At 39.1% G+C, this 21,004-nt stretch overlaps 1 protein-coding gene across 3 annotated transcripts in view; it reads right to left on the bottom strand.

Annotated features, from left to right (window-relative positions):
- TRMT1L (tRNA methyltransferase 1 like) overlaps positions 1–21,004 on the bottom strand; it is a 281,542-nt gene that overhangs the window by 128,088 nt on the left and 132,450 nt on the right. For all 3 annotated transcript variants that reach the window (XM_040331221.1, XM_040331220.1, XM_040331222.1), the window contains one exon: positions 15,849–15,981. In XM_040331221.1, coding sequence (XP_040187155.1) covers positions 15,849–15,981 — 133 coding nt within the window. The remainder of the gene's footprint in view (positions 1–15,848; positions 15,982–21,004) is intronic.

Raw genomic sequence — 21,004 nt, 5'->3', positions numbered from 1 at the left:
TTGACGTCAGCGCGCTAGGTGTTTAAATACCCACGGGTTCCATACTGGAAAACTCGGGGAGAGTCCTCATAGTGACTGAGGGCAAAATAATTGAGTAGCGAGAAATGGAAAAGTGTTCTAATCATGTTGTACATAACGTATCAGATTAAATAACGATATATATTAGTACAGAACGCGGGGGTGTTTAATAACTGGTAGCGGAGCATCGAATAATGAAAATAAGATCGGAGGTTAACAATATATGCAAAAAGATTGTATCATAAATTTGCATAATCATAAAAATCAATCTATATTTAATTAGAAAAGATCTATATCATAAAAATCATCTATATTTAATTAGAGAAGATCTATAAATTAATTTAAATTTTGATAATGATTATGATAATTAAAATTGGAATAAAAAATTAATTAATAAAATTTTTTTTTTTTTTTTTTTTTTTTTTTTTTTTATTATGAATTATTTAAAAAGCAGTTTATATCCCAATCTACGTTAAGTCCGAACGGAATAAAAGATTTCATAGAAAAAATCCAGCGAGTTTCGAGCCTAGATATGGCCCGAACCATATTAGTACCACGCCAATGAGGACGAATGTTATCTATGGCAAAAAAACTTGTCCCCTTTAATTGTCTCCCATGGAATTTATCGTAATGTTTCGAGAGGTTATGTTTAGGGAACCCGCTTTTGATCCTGCCCACATGCTCACTAAGACGTATATGCAGTTCTCTCTTAGTACGGCCGATATATTGCTTTGAGCATGGACATTGAATCATGTAAACAACGTATTTTGTTGAGCAAGTCATAAATGAATCTATGTCATAAATTGTACCAGTAGCTGTTGATTGAAAATTAGTACATTTCCGTTCCCTAAAGGAATTTACCTTGCAGATATTACATCTGCGACATGGGAAAAAACCTTTAAGGGACTGGAAAAATGACATAGTTCTTGGTGGATCTATAGCATTTGGTGCAATTTTTAGCCTTAAAGCAGGTGCCCCCTTAAAAATCACGATTGGATTATCAGGGATAAGTGATCCAATAATCTTATCACTTTTAAGAATGTCCCAATGCTTTTTTAAGATTTTTTTAATTGAAAAATGCTGATTTGAATATTTGGTAGTTAGGGACCAGCTAAATTTTTCTGAAGGAATAGGGTTCTTACTACTGTTTTTTACCAATAAGGATTCTCTATCCATCTGTTCCACCTTTCTCATGGTTTCGTTAATCAAAACTTCTTGATATCCTTTAGTCAAAAATCTTTGTTTCAGAACGTGTGCTTGTTCATGGTAGTCCTTAATATCAGTGCAGTTCCTCCTTATGCGTTGAAATTGACCTTTAGGTACTGCGGCTAACCATGAGCTATGATGACAGCTTGTGACAGGAATAAAAGCGTTCCTATCTGTCTCTTTGAAGAACGTGTTGGTAATCAGTTTATCTTCTTTTACATAAATGTTTAGATCCAAAAAATGGATGTGGGAGGTGCTAATATCATATTGAAGAGAAATACCCCTCGTATTGGAATTTAATTTAAAAAAGAATTCCTCAAGTGATGTTGTGTCTCCCTCCCATATGACTAACACGTCATCTATATAGCGTTTCCAAAGTCGTAATTGTGAGGGTGGTTGATCATCAATAGCTTCTCGTTCCCAATGAGCCATAAATAAATTGGCTAGGCTGGGGGCGAATTTAGCCCCCATCGCCACGCCACAGATCTGAAGAAAAAAGGTACCACCGAACCAAAAATAGTTATGTGTAGTTGCAAATCTTAACAACTCCAAAATAAACTCCTTCTGTAAGGGTGGTATATCAGATTCTTGCTGGAGGTAAAAGTCCACTGCCTGCAGACCATGTTGATGTGAGATAACCGTGTATAAAGAAGCCACATCAGCAGTGGCAAGGATATAGCCATCCTTCCATTGGACCTCTTTTAATAGATTCAAGACTTCAGTGGTGTCTCTAAGGAAAGCAGGAGTCGATTTCACTAAGGGTTGTAAAAAACTATCTACATATTTACCTATCCTGGCCGTGACGGAATCTATTCCGCTTATAATTGGACGGCCAGGGGGTTTAACTAAACTTTTATGAAGTTTAGGTAAATAGTATATCACCGGTACTCGCGGTGTGATGGGTATGAGATGGGCATGTTCTTTTTTGTTAAGAATCCCCTTATGTAGGCCTTGATCCACAAGATTGGATAACAACTTCCTATATTTTACTGTAGGATTCGAAGGTAGGGGGGTGTATGTTGAACTATCAGACAATTGTCGATTCATTTCTTCAACATACTGGGACTTGTCTAAAATGACAATCCCCCCCCCTTTGTCTGCAGGTCTAATTACTATCTCATTCCGCTGACAGATCTTCTTGATGTTAGTCTGAATAGGGAAAACACCTCTAGGTTTAGTAATTTTAAGAGACAGAAGATCTTTTGTAACCAGTTCTTTAAATACTTGTATCGCAGGAGCAACAAAGCCTGGTGGATTGAATAGTGATGCATTCCTCAGATTGCTATGTTGAATAGGAGCACAAATGGTAGGTGGAACGTCGTCTGAATTGACTCCAGATCGTCGAATAGAAGATGGGGGAATCCTATGGATAACCTGAGTGCCATTTCCAATTGGATTTAAAATGAAATGTCTTTTAATATTCATCTTGCGGATGAATTTGTTAACATCAATAAAGGTCTCAAATTTATTGAGTTGATGTGGGGGGGCATATTTAAGACCGTGACTCAAAACATTTTGCTCGCCAACTGTTAATGAGGCTGAGCTAAGATTGAAAATACCAGCTAGGTCCGTGGTTTTCCTCTCTTTGGCCCGAATTCGCCTCCCCCCTCTGATGCCTCTCTGTCGTCGTACTCCTTTTTGCTCTGACTCCGTGTCATGGGAAAAAAACGAGGAGGACTAGTAATCCCATACTCCCGTGGAGATTCAATATAGTAGTCTCTCTGAACTGGGAGGCTATTTTGATATTCCGGATGCTGAGTAATAACATAATTATCTTCATATGTATCCAATTGATGGTTGGAGAGCGCAGCAAAGCGGTTTTCGAGGGGAATGCATCCTGGAGTTTGATTTCTTCCTTCAGCTCTTTGATCCCTATATCCCTGTATTGCTGGTTTGAGGTTCCAGCGATCCCGTGGATCTGTATGATAGTCTCTGGAATCATTAACTGAATTGGTGGAATTATAGGGATGAGGTCTAAAATGCCAGGTGCCTCTAACTTCTCCCCTCTGTTCTGAAGAATTCAGATGTGGCTGAGATTCTCTAGGGACATAGTAGCCATTATGAACATTGTCTCTAAAGTTAGGATCTCTCCCTGTAGGAGGTCCCTTAGGGCGAGCCCCTTGAGGAGGGCCCTGTGGATAACCCTTTTTGGTTAGTTTAGGAGGTTTGGATGAAAAAGGAGCATTACCAGTCGTCTGATTTTTGTTATTTATTGGGCCCTGTGTTGGTCCACGGGGAGGGGGTCGGTTATCAATAGAGGAAGCAGGTTGCCGGGAAGAGGCTCCACTTTCAACTTTATTGATTTCTGCATTCTCCAAATTGGTCTGCCATTTAAAGACCACCTTGTTAGAATAATCCGACAGATCGCGGTTAAATTTCTTCTTTTTCTTATTTTTTTGGTCCAAACCTTCCTTCTCTATAATTTCTCTCAGTTGATCAGATTTGGATATATATAAATCCTGATCCTTGAATAGATTGAGTTTAGTTTTTATTCCCCCAATTTCTTCATTCAGGGATTTTATTTTATCTTGTTTCTTATCTAGAAGAAACTGGAGAAATTTAACCCCTATATCATTAAAATAGGTGTGCCAGCCCTCTAGGTCAGTCTCCCCTTTCTGAGGGGCTACTTCCCATCTGAGACTGCGGGGTACCATTTTTTTATCAACATAATGCTCTAAATATGCGATATCCCAAATAGTGTGCAGTTCAGAGATCAAAAGATTTTTAAGTCTAAGGAACAGGCCACCAAGAGCATCATTATGCTCAATACTACCATCAAAAACTCCTTCTGTGTTAATATTATATTGTGATCTGAAATCAAAAATGTCCATAGTGAATGGTGAGCAGCAACGTCTAAGTACAAAGGACAATAGAAATAAACAAAAACCAAAAGGTTGACGCTGCGCTAAATTAAATATTGAATTATAAATGTAAATAGCTGCTAGCACTAAATTGTGTACAACAACTTGGTAACATAAAAAAGAAAGAAAAAAACAGTGCAGCGCTAGTGAGTGATATTGTGCTCATATAAATTAATAATAAACAAAAAAAGTCATTCTGGAATAAACTGAAAATATAGCCAGAATAGGAAAAAACATAAAAATGCAGATGGATATATGAAGAAAAAGTCTTAAAAAGCCACGAAACAAAGTTCATATGACTCTATCCAGTAATTTTCCTTGTGAAAGAGAAGTGGATTGTGCAGACAATGTGAAAGACTCTTGATTGATGTGAGGTAAGCTGTCACCAATACACCCGTGAGGAAGGATAAGATTGCCTGCTTACCAGATGAAAAGACTGTTTTGCATCAGTCTAATAGGGCCTGTGGGAAGTCTGGTCTCCCAATACCTTAGCCGTCAAGATAACCACGGTATAGCTCAGCATACAATCCGAAGAGTCATAAACCAAAAAAAAGAGAAGAAGGACCTCTCATAGCGTATAACGTTTAAAAATAAAAGAGGGTTTAATAAAAATTGCACTTACAATTAGGCAATATAAATACAGCATGGATAGCAAAACGTCTCCGATCTCTTGTTCCGATGCTTCTCGCTACTCGGTCAGGAAAACACAGCCGGCGTTCAGGACGGAACGCGATGACGTCACGGCACCCTACGATCGTTTCGTCGCTAATGGACTTCAACGGGGGAGTAAGCCGGATGTTGACGTCAGCGCGCTAGGTGTTTAAATACCCACGGGTTCCATACTGGAAAACTCGGGGAGAGTCCTCATAGTGACTGAGGGCAAAATAATTGAGTAGCGAGAAATGGAAAAGTGTTCTAATCATGTTGTACATAACGTATCAGATTAAATAACGATATATATTAGTACAGAACGCGGGGGTGTTTAATAACTGGTAGCGGAGCATCGAATAATGAAAATAAGATCGGAGGTTAACAATATATGCAAAAAGATTGTATCATAAATTTGCATAATCATAAAAATCAATCTATATTTAATTAGAAAAGATCTATATCATAAAAATCATCTATATTTAATTAGAGAAGATCTATAAATTAATTTAAATTTTGATAATGATTATGATAATTAAAATTGGAATAAAAAATTAATTAATAAAATTTTTTTTTTTTTTTTTTTTTTTTTTTTTTTTATTATGAATTATTTAAAAAGCAGTTTATATCCCAATCTACGTTAAGTCCGAACGGAATAAAAGATTTCATAGAAAAAATCCAGCGAGTTTCGAGCCTAGATATGGCCCGAACCATATTAGTACCACGCCAATGAGGACGAATGTTATCTATGGCAAAAAAACTTGTCCCCTTTAATTGTCTCCCATGGAATTTATCGTAATGTTTCGAGAGGTTATGTTTAGGGAACCCGCTTTTGATCCTGCCCACATGCTCACTAAGACGTATATGCAGTTCTCTCTTAGTACGGCCGATATATTGCTTTGAGCATGGACATTGAATCATGTAAACAACGTATTTTGTTGAGCAAGTCATAAATGAATCTATGTCATAAATTGTACCAGTAGCTGTTGATTGAAAATTAGTACATTTCCGTTCCCTAAAGGAATTTACCTTGCAGATATTACATCTGCGACATGGGAAAAAACCTTTAAGGGACTGGAAAAATGACATAGTTCTTGGTGGATCTATAGCATTTGGTGCAATTTTTAGCCTTAAAGCAGGTGCCCCCTTAAAAATCACGATTGGATTATCAGGGATAAGTGATCCAATAATCTTATCACTTTTAAGAATGTCCCAATGCTTTTTTAAGATTTTTTTAATTGAAAAATGCTGATTTGAATATTTGGTAGTTAGGGACCAGCTAAATTTTTCTGAAGGAATAGGGTTCTTACTACTGTTTTTTACCAATAAGGATTCTCTATCCATCTGTTCCACCTTTCTCATGGTTTCGTTAATCAAAACTTCTTGATATCCTTTAGTCAAAAATCTTTGTTTCAGAACGTGTGCTTGTTCATGGTAGTCCTTAATATCAGTGCAGTTCCTCCTTATGCGTTGAAATTGACCTTTAGGTACTGCGGCTAACCATGAGCTATGATGACAGCTTGTGACAGGAATAAAAGCGTTCCTATCTGTCTCTTTGAAGAACGTGTTGGTAATCAGTTTATCTTCTTTTACATAAATGTTTAGATCCAAAAAATGGATGTGGGAGGTGCTAATATCATATTGAAGAGAAATACCCCTCGTATTGGAATTTAATTTAAAAAAGAATTCCTCAAGTGATGTTGTGTCTCCCTCCCATATGACTAACACGTCACTGATATTAAGGACTACCATGAACAAGCACACGTTCTGAAACAAAGATTTTTGACTAAAGGATATCAAGAAGTTTTGATTAACGAAACCATGAGAAAGGTGGAACAGATGGATAGAGAATCCTTATTGGTAAAAAACAGTAGTAAGAACCCTATTCCTTCAGAAAAATTTAGCTGGTCCCTAACTACCAAATATTCAAATCAGCATTTTTCAATTAAAAAAATCTTAAAAAAGCATTGGGACATTCTTAAAAGTGATAAGATTATTGGATCACTTATCCCTGATAATCCAATCGTGATTTTTAAGGGGGCACCTGCTTTAAGGCTAAAAATTGCACCAAATGCTATAGATCCACCAAGAACTATGTCATTTTTCCAGTCCCTTAAAGGTTTTTTCCCATGTCGCAGATGTAATATCTGCAAGGTAAATTCCTTTAGGGAACGGAAATGTACTAATTTTCAATCAACAGCTACTGGTACAATTTATGACATAGATTCATTTATGACTTGCTCAACAAAATACGTTGTTTACATGATTCAATGTCCATGCTCAAAGCAATATATCGGCCGTACTAAGAGAGAACTGCATATACGTCTTAGTGAGCATGTGGGCAGGATCAAAAGCGGGTTCCCTAAACATAACCTCTCGAAACATTACGATAAATTCCATGGGAGACAATTAAAGGGGACAAGTTTTTTTGCCATAGATAACATTCGTCCTCATTGGCGTGGTACTAATATGGTTCGGGCCATATCTAGGCTCGAAACTCGCTGGATTTTTTCTATGAAATCTTTTATTCCGTTCGGACTTAACGTAGATTGGGATATAAACTGCTTTTTAAATAATTCATAATAAAAAAAAAAAAAAAAAAAAAAAAAAAAAAAAATTTTATTAATTAATTTTTTATTCCAATTTTAATTATCATAATCATTATCAAAATTTAAATTAATTTATAGATCTTCTCTAATTAAATATAGATGATTTTTATGATATAGATCTTTTCTAATTAAATATAGATTGATTTTTATGATTATGCAAATTTATGATACAATCTTTTTGCATATATTGTTAACCTCCGATCTTATTTTCATTATTCGATGCTCCGCTACCAGTTATTAAACACCCCCGCGTTCTGTACTAATATATATCGTTATTTAATCTGATACGTTATGTACAACATGATTAGAACACTTTTCCATTTCTCGCTACTCAATTATTTTGCCCTCAGTCACTATGAGGACTCTCCCCGAGTTTTCCAGTATGGAACCCGTGGGTATTTAAACACCTAGCGCGCTGACGTCAACATCCGGCTTACTCCCCCGTTGAAGTCCATTAGCGACGAAACGATCGTAGGGTGCCGTGACGTCATCGCGTTCCGTCCTGAACGCCGGCTGTGTTTTCCTGACCGAGTAGCGAGAAGCATCGGAACAAGAGATCGGAGACGTTTTGCTATCCATGCTGTATTTATATTGCCTAATTGTAAGTGCAATTTTTATTAAACCCTCTTTTATTTTTAAACGTTATACGCTATGAGAGGTCCTTCTTCTCTTTTTTTTGGTTTATGACTCTTCGGATTGTATGCTGAGCTATACCGTGGTTATCTTGACGGCTAAGGTATTGGGAGACCAGACTTCCCACAGGCCCTATTAGACTGATGCAAAACAGTCTTTTCATCTGGTAAGCAGGCAATCTTATCCTTCCTCACGGGTGTATTGGTGACAGCTTACCTCACATCAATCAAGAGTCTTTCACATTGTCTGCACAATCCACTTCTCTTTCACAAGGAAAATTACTGGATAGAGTCATATGAACTTTGTTTCGTGGCTTTTTAAGACTTTTTCTTCATATATCCATCTGCATTTTTATGTTTTTTCCTATTCTGGCTATATTTTCAGTTTATTCCAGAATGACTTTTTTTGTTTATTATTAATTTATATGAGCACAATATCACTCACTAGCGCTGCACTGTTTTTTTCTTTTTTATGTTACCAAGTTGTTGTACACAATTTAGTGCTAGCAGCTATTTACATTTATAATTCAATATTTAATTTAGCGCAGCGTCAACCTTTTGGTTTTTGTTTATTTCTATTGTCCTTTGTACTTAGACGTTGCTGCTCACCATTCACTATGGACATTTTTGATTTCAGATCACAATATAATATTAACACAGAAGGAGTTTTTGATGGTAGTATTGAGCATAATGATGCTCTTGGTGGCCTGTTCCTTAGACTTAAAAATCTTTTGATCTCTGAACTGCACACTATTTGGGATATCGCATATTTAGAGCATTATGTTGATAAAAAAATGGTACCCCGCAGTCTCAGATGGGAAGTAGCCCCTCAGAAAGGGGAGACTGACCTAGAGGGCTGGCACACCTATTTTAATGATATAGGGGTTAAATTTCTCCAGTTTCTTCTAGATAAGAAACAAGATAAAATAAAATCCCTGAATGAAGAAATTGGGGGAATAAAAACTAAACTCAATCTATTCAAGGATCAGGATTTATATATATCCAAATCTGATCAACTGAGAGAAATTATAGAGAAGGAAGGTTTGGACCAAAAAAATAAGAAAAAGAAGAAATTTAACCGCGATCTGTCGGATTATTCTAACAAGGTGGTCTTTAAATGGCAGACCAATTTGGAGAATGCAGAAATCAATAAAGTTGAAAGTGGAGCCTCTTCCCGGCAACCTGCTTCCTCTATTGATAACCGACCCCCTCCCCGTGGACCAACACAGGGCCCAATAAATAACAAAAATCAGACGACTGGTAATGCTCCTTTTTCATCCAAACCTCCTAAACTAACCAAAAAGGGTTATCCACAGGGCCCTCCTCAAGGGGCTCGCCCTAAGGGACCTCCTACAGGGAGAGATCCTAACTTTAGAGACAATGTTCATAATGGCTACTATGTCCCTAGAGAATCTCAGCCACATCTGAATTCTTCAGAACAGAGGGGAGAAGTTAGAGGCACCTGGCATTTTAGACCTCATCCCTATAATTCCACCAATTCAGTTAATGATTCCAGAGACTATCATACAGATCCACGGGATCGCTGGAACCTCAAACCAGCAATACAGGGATATAGGGATCAAAGAGCTGAAGGAAGAAATCAAACTCCAGGATGCATTCCCCTCGAAAACCGCTTTGCTGCGCTCTCCAACCATCAATTGGATACATATGAAGATAATTATGTTATTACTCAGCATCCGGAATATCAAAATAGCCTCCCAGTTCAGAGAGACTACTATATTGAATCTCCACGGGAGTATGGGATTACTAGTCCTCCTCGTTTTTTTCCCATGACACGGAGTCAGAGCAAAAAGGAGTACGACGACAGAGAGGCATCAGAGGGGGGAGGCGAATTCGGGCCAAAGAGAGGAAAACCACGGACCTAGCTGGTATTTTCAATCTTAGCTCAGCCTCATTAACAGTTGGCGAGCAAAATGTTTTGAGTCACGGTCTTAAATATGCCCCCCCACATCAACTCAATAAATTTGAGACCTTTATTGATGTTAACAAATTCATCCGCAAGATGAATATTAAAAGACATTTCATTTTAAATCCAATTGGAAATGGCACTCAGGTTATCCATAGGATTCCCCCATCTTCTATTCGACGATCTGGAGTCAATTCAGACGACGTTCCACCTACCATTTGTGCTCCTATTCAACATAGCAATCTGAGGAATGCATCACTATTCAATCCACCAGGCTTTGTTGCTCCTGCGATACAAGTATTTAAAGAACTGGTTACAAAAGATCTTCTGTCTCTTAAAATTACTAAACCTAGAGGTGTTTTCCCTATTCAGACTAACATCAAGAAGATCTGTCAGCGGAATGAGATAGTAATTAGACCTGCAGACAAAGGGGGGGGGATTGTCATTTTAGACAAGTCCCAGTATGTTGAAGAAATGAATCGACAATTGTCTGATAGTTCAACATACACCCCCCTACCTTCGAATCCTACAGTAAAATATAGGAAGTTGTTATCCAATCTTGTGGATCAAGGCCTACATAAGGGGATTCTTAACAAAAAAGAACATGCCCATCTCATACCCATCACACCGCGAGTACCGGTGATATACTATTTACCTAAACTTCATAAAAGTTTAGTTAAACCCCCTGGCCGTCCAATTATAAGCGGAATAGATTCCGTCACGGCCAGGATAGGTAAATATGTAGATAGTTTTTTACAACCCTTAGTGAAATCGACTCCTGCTTTCCTTAGAGACACCACTGAAGTCTTGAATCTATTAAAAGAGGTCCAATGGAAGGATGGCTATATCCTTGCCACTGCTGATGTGGCTTCTTTATACACGGTTATCTCACATCAACATGGTCTGCAGGCAGTGGACTTTTACCTCCAGCAAGAATCTGATATACCACCCTTACAGAAGGAGTTTATTTTGGAGTTGTTAAGATTTGCAACTACACATAACTATTTTTGGTTCGGTGGTACCTTTTTTCTTCAGATCTGTGGCGTGGCGATGGGGGCTAAATTCGCCCCCAGCCTAGCCAATTTATTTATGGCTCATTGGGAACGAGAAGCTATTGATGATCAACCACCCTCACAATTACGACTTTGGAAACGCTATATAGATGACGTGTTAGTCATATGGGAGGGAGACACAACATCACTTGAGGAATTCTTTTTTAAATTAAATTCCAATACGAGGGGTATTTCTCTTCAATATGATATTAGCACCTCCCACATCCATTTTTTGGATCTAAACATTTATGTAAAAGAAGATAAACTGATTACCAACACGTTCTTCAAAGAGACAGATAGGAACGCTTTTATTCCTGTCACAAGCTGTCATCATAGCTCATGGTTAGCCGCAGTACCTAAAGGTCAATTTCAACGCATAAGGAGGAACTGCACTGATATTAAGGACTACCATGAACAAGCACACGTTCTGAAACAAAGATTTTTGACTAAAGGATATCAAGAAGTTTTGATTAACGAAACCATGAGAAAGGTGGAACAGATGGATAGAGAATCCTTATTGGTAAAAAACAGTAGTAAGAACCCTATTCCTTCAGAAAAATTTAGCTGGTCCCTAACTACCAAATATTCAAATCAGCATTTTTCAATTAAAAAAATCTTAAAAAAGCATTGGGACATTCTTAAAAGTGATAAGATTATTGGATCACTTATCCCTGATAATCCAATCGTGATTTTTAAGGGGGCACCTGCTTTAAGGCTAAAAATTGCACCAAATGCTATAGATCCACCAAGAACTATGTCATTTTTCCAGTCCCTTAAAGGTTTTTTCCCATGTCGCAGATGTAATATCTGCAAGGTAAATTCCTTTAGGGAACGGAAATGTACTAATTTTCAATCAACAGCTACTGGTACAATTTATGACATAGATTCATTTATGACTTGCTCAACAAAATACGTTGTTTACATGATTCAATGTCCATGCTCAAAGCAATATATCGGCCGTACTAAGAGAGAACTGCATATACGTCTTAGTGAGCATGTGGGCAGGATCAAAAGCGGGTTCCCTAAACATAACCTCTCGAAACATTACGATAAATTCCATGGGAGACAATTAAAGGGGACAAGTTTTTTTGCCATAGATAACATTCGTCCTCATTGGCGTGGTACTAATATGGTTCGGGCCATATCTAGGCTCGAAACTCGCTGGATTTTTTCTATGAAATCTTTTATTCCGTTCGGACTTAACGTAGATTGGGATATAAACTGCTTTTTAAATAATTCATAATAAAAAAAAAAAAAAAAAAAAAAAAAAAAAAAAAAAAAAAATTTTATTAATTAATTTTTTATTCCAATTTTAATTATCATAATCATTATCAAAATTTAAATTAATTTATAGATCTTCTCTAATTAAATATAGATGATTTTTATGATATAGATCTTTTCTAATTAAATATAGATTGATTTTTATGATTATGCAAATTTATGATACAATCTTTTTGCATATATTGTTAACCTCCGATCTTATTTTCATTATTCGATGCTCCGCTACCAGTTATTAAACACCCCCGCGTTCTGTACTAATATATATCGTTATTTAATCTGATACGTTATGTACAACATGATTAGAACACTTTTCCATTTCTCGCTACTCAATTATTTTGCCCTCAGTCACTATGAGGACTCTCCCCGAGTTTTCCAGTATGGAACCCGTGGGTATTTAAACACCTAGCGCGCTGACGTCAACATCCGGCTTACTCCCCCGTTGAAGTCCATTAGCGACGAAACGATCGTAGGGTGCCGTGACGTCATCGCGTTCCGTCCTGAACGCCGGCTGTGTTTTCCTGACCGAGTAGCGAGAAGCATCGGAACAAGAGATCGGAGACGTTTTGCTATCCATGCTGTATTTATATTGCCTAATTGTAAGTGCAATTTTTATTAAACCCTCTTTTATTTTTAAACGTTATACGCTATGAGAGGTCCTTCTTCTCTTTTTTTTGGTTTATGACTCTTCGGATTGTATGCTGAGCTATACCGTGGTTATCTTGACGGCTAAGGTATTGGGAGACCAGACTTCCCACAGGCCCTATTAGACTGATGCAAAACAGTCTTTTCATCTGGTAAGCAGGCAATCTTATCCTTCCTCACGGGTGTATTGGTGACAGCTTACCTCACATCAATCAAGAGTCTTTCACATTGTCTGCACAATCCACTTCTCTTTCACAAGGAAAATTACTGGATAGAGTCATATGAACTTTGTTTCGTGGCTTTTTAAGACTTTTTCTTCATATATCCATCTGCATTTTTATGTTTTTTCCTATTCTGGCTATATTTTCAGTTTATTCCAGAATGACTTTTTTTGTTTATTATTAATTTATATGAGCACAATATCACTCACTAGCGCTGCACTGTTTTTTTCTTTTTTATGTTACCAAGTTGTTGTACACAATTTAATGCTAGCAGCTATTTACATTTATAATTCAATATTTAATTTAGCGCAGCGTCAACCTTTTGGTTTTTGTTTATTTCTAATATCTCTCTGTGACCTTGAATATAAAAATAAAAACAAATAAATATGAAAAAAAAAAATAATGGGGTTGATAAAACTTTGTGTGAATGGGTCCTTGTGAAAATTCATGCAACCCTCTCCCTCCTAGTTCTACTATACAGGGAATTACCAGCCGCTAATATAAAAGACAAATTCAGGTAATTACACTAGTTGTGTTTAACTATTTGAAACTGTATGTTAACCCCAAGTAATGAATTTCTCCCATTGGGCCTTATTTGGTATGAAGAAAAAAAAAACACAAAACTCAAGAGAGCTTTGTCATATCTGTTTGATAAGTGCAAAAATAAAAAATCCATTGATAATCCTGCCAGAAACCTAGTAAACTCCTAGCTTCCAGTAGTCAGCTGACAACACAGCACTAAAACCTCAAACTATGTTATCAGCCCAGTTGAAAGGCACTTGTACACTCTTTTAGGATAAAATCCTGAAAGAGGAAAGGAAGTACTTTGTCCTGCTGCTCCTGTAAACCCCTGAAAATCATATTTTGCTCAGACTAAACCAATGTTGGAGCTGCTCAGTAGCTTAAAGGGGTTGTAAAGGAAAAAAATTGTTTTCATAATAAGCATCCTTTACCTGCAGACATTCCTCTTTTCACTTCCTCATTGTTCGTTTTTGCTCAGAAGTTGCTCTATTTCTTCTCTGTTCACTTCCTGCTTGTCTGATTTTACTGACCACCATAATGGGAGGCTTTACTGCGGTGGTCAGTAATGTGCTCACCCCTCCAGGAACTACATCTGTGTGGCAGGACGCTCTCTACGTGTTAGAGACTTCAAGGAGGTGTGAATTACTGGGCGTGCCGCAATTCATACTGGGAAATGTAGTTCTTACATGAACAAACGATGCAAACCAGGAAGTGAATGAGAGAACAGAAACTAGAATGCCGGAGGTGATATAGATGAAGGAATTTAATAGGTATTTACTCGTTTTTTAACAGAATCATTACACTATTCTGTCTGTCTACCTTGCAGACATTAATTTTAGGCAATTTTTTTTTCCTTTAGTGACCCTTTAATTAGCCTGTAAGTCCCCATTCACACCTAGGCGTTTTGTCGCCTGTAGTGTGACGCTGCTGCCGCCAGAGGGCTGGAAACGCATTGCCCTCTATGGAGATGGTTCACATCTCCACGCCGAACGCCGGACGCCTGTCGCCTGAAAAAAGGTCCAGGACCTTTTTTTCAGGCGGTTTTCGGCGTTCGGGGACCATCTCCATAGAGGGGCACATCTAGGCGGACAATCGCGGCGCCGCAAATCTCGGTACAAAACGCCACTATTTGCCGCCGCAATTCGCGGGACAAAACGCCGCGATTTTGTCCGCCTAGATGTGAATGGAGCCTAACAGTTCATCAATATCCTCCAAACAAAAGGTTTGTTGGATCTACCGACTCCTATGATCAACTTCTCCTTCCTCTTCAGATCCAATGCTCGAGGGGGAGTCTACCTCTTCCTTAGCCTTAAATCTGAAGGTTTATCAAATATGTGCAACCCTGAAAGGTCCTAAAATGTAGAAATTAATAGCGATGACTAAATGTATAATATTGAAGAACAGAAACCACACAAACCCATAGGAAGTTGGTTACATAAAAAAATTGATTCCAAGATCTGGAAAGTTTTCTCTTGTTGGCATAGCACACATTTCAGCCCTGCCAGTTTTCCTGCACACCAGGTTAGCAGAAAAAAATCCCAAGGATTTTGTTAGCCAGGGAACATTTTATTCCAGTTTGCCATAAGGTAAGCCCCCCCTGGGATTTTTCCCCAAAGCTCTCAATGGGTTAACTAGGGCACCAATTGAGCCCTTTGCAGGATCCTTCAATTAAAGTTTTGACTCACAAAACAGCTTTTAAAATTGTCAGTGACCACAGATAGAAGGATAGGAGATTTACAGGCTCTCTCAATTAAGAAACCATCATATCTTACAGTCTTTTGGCTACTAAAGGTAGTCTCTTACTATCATATAAATCAGAATATCATGTTACTTTCACTTTTTGAAAACCCCAAAAATGACAGAGAAAAGACATTTCATTATTTAGATGTCCATAGATGTATATTGCAATATCTGGAATCTACAAGACTTCATTAGCCCAAGGAAGAGTCTCTCCGGGCATCTAAAAGTTTAGTTACTAGATGGATAGGTGTAACTAGAACCCTCATCTACAAAAGCAAGTGGAGATCAGCTTCAGTTACATTGCATTTTGTACATTCCCTGGCAATGTCTTGGGAAGATAGTGTTTTTTTGTATGGTTTGCTTTTCCATTTTCAAGGATTCCCAATGCCCTTTCTTTCCCCTCCAAAACACCCTTGTCTTTGCCCTTTTCTCCTTTCCCTCCCCAGGAATGTCTAGCCGATACAATGCAGTGGCAGGCAAATCACTTACAGACTGAGGGCATTACTTGAGTTTCCCCCTTCTCGACATGGCATTTGATGTGTCTTAACATTTCTGTTCTTCTTCGAGCGACAGTTGCAGAACAGATGATGCAATGGTAGTGAGCACTAGTTTTATTGGGCAACTGCAAGACAGCAACACAGCACAGTTATTGTAAATCATAAAGACAATGAACTAACATTTAATTCTGAGACATAACAAAATTAAACCAATATTTTATTTATTTTTCCTAGGATTTAGGACAAACACATTGCAAAAGATTTTAGCCACTATTGCCTGGATTAAACCAATCAAATAATATACTACTGTAGCCCAGTCTGCAGCACTGGTGGGAAAACGATTGTGTGAGCAGCAGAGGAGACTTTCACAGGCACAGCTGCAGAAGGAGACTGAGGAAATTAAGCAGCCGCTGTTAAGACTCTGACAAATAGAAATGCTAAGGGGAAGAGGATTGTGGAACCTGTGGTTCTACACAGACAGTTATCTCAGTGGGATGGGAGGAGAAAACTGCAGATCCCACAAGGCACTGGGGCTCAGAGGAGAGGTGGTTTTCCTATGGCTTTCCCCGGGGTGAGGAAAGGTGCAAAGGCTTTTCAGAGGGTCTGAGTGCGCCTCAGGCTGCTAGCAGTCCACTCACCACTACACCTGAGAGACAGAAGCAGTGGCAGACATTCTGGAAAATCAAAAGAGAGCCACGAATGCTGGTGGAGTCCAGTGCCTGATTCAAGGGAAGGACTATGTGAACACTGACAATTTGTACTTCACCATAGTAAACAGAGGGAGTTTGCTTGCTAACACAGGAGATGAGGCTGCTGGCCAAAACCTCATTATATTTTGACATAAATGGGACAAGTGTTGACATCAAGTTTCACAGAGCTTGTGCCTTCATCAGTGCTTAATCACTTCAGTTCCGGAAGCTACACTCTCCTTCCTGATAAGGCCATTTTTTTGCAATACTGCACTGTGTTGCTTTAACTGACAATTGTGCTGTCGTGCGACACTGAAATAAAAAAAAAAATGGTTTCTTTGTTTTCCCCACAAATAGAGCCTTCTTTTGGTGGTATTTGATCAACTCTGCGTTTTTTTATTTGTTTCGCTATAAACAGAAAAAGACCTGGAAAAAAATTTTTTACGTTCCGCTATAAAACCTATCCATTAAAAAAATATATAAAAAAACACACACATTTATCAATTTAGCCAAATATGTATTCTGCTACATGTTTTTTGGTAAAAAAAACAAAAAATAAAAAAAAACACAATAGGCATGTATTAATTGGTTTGCACAAAACTTATAGCGTCTACAAACTGTAGGATAGATTTATGAACTTATTTTTATTTATTTTTTTACACCAAGTGATCAGTGCTAGATTATATTGCATGCAGAAGTAAACGCATACGCAAGTTGCCCCCGCATATGAAAACGGTATTCAAACCACACGTGAGGTATCGCCATGATCATTAGAGCAAAAGCAATAATTCTACCCCTAAACCTACTCTAACGCAAAACTGGTAACCTGTAGAAAATCGTAAACGTCGTCTATGAAGATTAAAGGGGTTGTAAAGGTAAAAAAAAAAAATCCCCAAATAGCTTCCTTTACCTTAGTGCAGTCCTCCTTCACTTACCTCATCCTTCCATTTTGCTTTTTAAATGTCCTTATTTCTTCTGAGAAATCCTTACTTCCTTTTCTTCTGTCTGTAACTACACACAGTAATGCAACACTTTCTCCCTGGTGTGGAGAAAGCCTCTTGAGGGGGGAGGGGGCGAGCAGGAGGGTCAGGACACTATCTACTTTGCAGATAGAGAAAGGAGCTGTGTATTAGTGGGCGTGGGAGGGGGCGAGCAGGAGTGTCATGATGCCCACTAACACACAGCTCCTTTCTCTATCTGCAAAGTAGAGTGTCCTGACCCTCCTGCTCGCCCCCTCAAGAGGCTTTCTCCACACCAGGGAGAAAGTGTTGCATTACTGTGTGTAGTTACAGACAGAACAGGAAGTGAGGATTTCTCAGAAGAAATAAGGACATTAAAAAAGCAAAGTCGAAGGATGAGGTAAGTGAAGGACTGCACCAAGGTAAAGGAAGCTATTTAGGGAAATTTTTCATTACCTTTACAACTCCTTTAGAGCCCTTTCACACTGGTGCGTTTTTGCCGCGTTTTCGCGGTAAAAATAGCGATATTAAAACGCACATAAAACACTCCCCATGCATCTCAATGGACCCCTTCACACTGAGGCGTTGCGCTGGAGGAGCGTTGAGAAAAGTCCTGCAAGCAGCATCTTTGGAGCAGCTTTTGAGCGCTGAAAAAAACGCTCCAAAAACGCCCCTCTCCATTGAAATGAATTGAAAACGAGGTAAAATCGCGGTAAAAACACGGTCAAATCGCCCTGAGCTGTAGAAAAGTCACATGATCTCACAAAAAAATTAACATGCAAGCAGTAAAGAGAACATCTTTGGGATCTCAAAAACGATCATTTTTCAAATAGAATCATGAAAAGAAAAAGCTGTAACATGGTGGCACAGGGGCACATACCCGACTGGGAAAAGCTAAACAATAAACAAAAAAACAACAAACGTGAGTACCAGAACTGGAGAACATCCCACTTCCACTAGTCCCAAATCCCTAACCCTAATCCCGCTCCCAATAGTCCCAAATCCCTAAACCTAACCCCGCTCCCAATAGTCCCAAATCCCTAACCCTAATCCCACTCCCAATAGTCCCAAATCCCTAACCCCGCTCCCAATAGTCCCAAATCCCTAACCCTAATCCCACTAGTCCCAAATCCCTAACCCTAATCCCACTAGTCCCAAATCCCTAACCCTAATACCACTCCCACTAGTCCCAAATCCCTGACCCCACTTCCACTAGTCCCAAATCCCTAACCCTAATACCACTCCCAATAGTCCCAAATCCCTAACCCTAATACCACTCCCACTAGTCCCAAATCCCTAACCCCACTTCCACTAGTCCCAAATCCCTAACCCTGCTCCCAATAGTCCCAAATCCCTAACCCTAATCCCACTCCCAATAGTCTCAAATCCCTAACCCTAATCCCACTTCCACTAGTCACAAATCCCTAACCCCACTTCCACTAGTCCCAAATCTCTAACCCTGCTCCCAATAGTCCCGAATCCCTAACCCCACTCCCATTAGTCCCAAATCCCTAACCCTAATCCCACTTCCACTAGTCCCAAATCCCTAACCTCACTCCCAATAGTCCAAAATCCCTAACCCTGCTCCCAATAGTCCCAAATCCCTAACCCCACTCCCAATAGTCCCAAATCCCTAACCCTACTCCCAATAGTTCCAAATCCCTAACCCTATTCTCGCTCCCAATTGTCCCAATTTACTAAACCTAACCCTAATTCTGCTCCCAATAGTCCCAAATCCCTAACCCCACTTCCACTAGTCCCAAATTCCTAACCCTAATCTCACTCCTAATAGTCCCTAATCCCGCTCCCAATAGTCCCAAATCCCTAACCCTAATCCCACTTCCACTAGTCCCAAATTCCTAACCCCGCTCCCAATAGTCCCAAATCCATAACCCCGCTCCCAATAGTACCAATTCACTAACCCTAATCCTGCTGCCAATAGTCCCAAATCCCTAATCTTGCTTCCACTAGTCCAAAATCCCTAACCCTAATCCTGCTCCCAATAGTCCCAAATCCCTAACCCCACTCCCAATAGTCCAAAATCCCTAACCCTGCTCCCAATAGTCCCAATTTACTAACCCTAATCCTGCTTCCTATAGTCCCAAATCCTTAACCCCACTCCCAATAGTCCAAAATCCCTAACCCCGCTCCCAATAGTCCCAAATCCCTAACCCCCCTCACTAGTCCCAAATCCCTAACCCCAATCTCACTCCCACTAGTCCCAAATCCCTAATTTCACTCCCATTAGTCCAAAATCCCTAACCCTAACCCTGCTCCCAATAGTCCCAAATCCCTAACCCTAATCTCACTCCCAATAGTCCCAAATCCCTAACCATAACCCTGCTTCCAATAGTCCCAAATCCAGAACCGTAATCACAGTCAGCATTGATGTTTGAAATGTATTAATTATATAAATAAAAGAAAACAAATTTACATTTATTATGTTTATTACATGACAACAATAATCACACAATATACAGTATGTAGTACACTCAAAATACTATATACTCCAAAAGAGACAAAAAGATTAATATATTTTAAAGTATGTTAAAATAGATCTAATAATGAATATGTTTATGCTATTGTAGGTTTATAATTTGGGACTATTGGGAGCGGGGTTAGGGATTTGGGACTATTGGGAGCGAGGTTAGGGTTAGGGATTTTGGACTAGTGGAAGTGGGATTAGGGTTAAGGATTTCGGACAATTGGGAGCGAGATTAGGGTTAGGGTTAAGATTAGAGAATTGGGACTATTGGCAGCAGGATTAGGGTTAGGGATTTGGGAGCGAGGTTAGGGATTTGGGACTATTGGGAGCGGGATTAGGGTTAGGTTTAGTGAATTGGGACAATTGGGAGTGAGATTAGGGTTAGGGATTTGGGACTATTGGGAGCGGGGTTAGGTTTAGTAAATTGGGACAATTGGGAGCGAGAATAGGGTTAGGGATTTGGAACTATTGGGAGTAGGGTTAGGGTTTTGGCACTATTGGGAGTGGGGTTAGGTTTAGTGAATTGGGACAATTGGTAGCGGGCTTAGGGTTAGGGATTTGGGACTATTGGGAGCCGGATTAGGTTTAGTGAATTGGGACAATTGGGAGCGCGATTAGGGTTAGGGATTTGGGACTATTGGGAGCGGGATTAGGGTTAGGTTTAGTGAATTGGGACAATTGGGAGCAAGATTAGGGTTAGGGATTTGGGACTATTGGGAGCGGGATTAGGGTTAGGTTTAGTGAATTGGGACAATTGGGAGCGAGATTAGGGTTAGGTATTTGGGACTATTGGGAGTGGGATTAGGTTTAGTGAATTGGGACAATTGGGAGCGAAATTAGGGTTAGGTATTTGGGACTATTGGGAGTGGGGTTAGAGTTTTGGGACTATTGGGAGCAGGATTAGGGTTAGGTTTAGTGAATTGGGAGCGAGATTAGGGTTAGGGATTTGGGACTGTTGGGAGCAGGATTAGGGTTAGGTTTAGTAACTTGGGACAATTGGGAGCGAGAATAGGGT

This window comes from Rana temporaria, chromosome 12 (genome assembly GCF_905171775.1).
Source record: "Rana temporaria chromosome 12, aRanTem1.1, whole genome shotgun sequence".
Taxonomy (NCBI): domain Eukaryota; kingdom Metazoa; phylum Chordata; class Amphibia; order Anura; family Ranidae; genus Rana; species Rana temporaria.
Note: the sequence above shows the minus strand (reverse complement) of the source record. Positions and strands in the feature narration are given on the sequence as shown.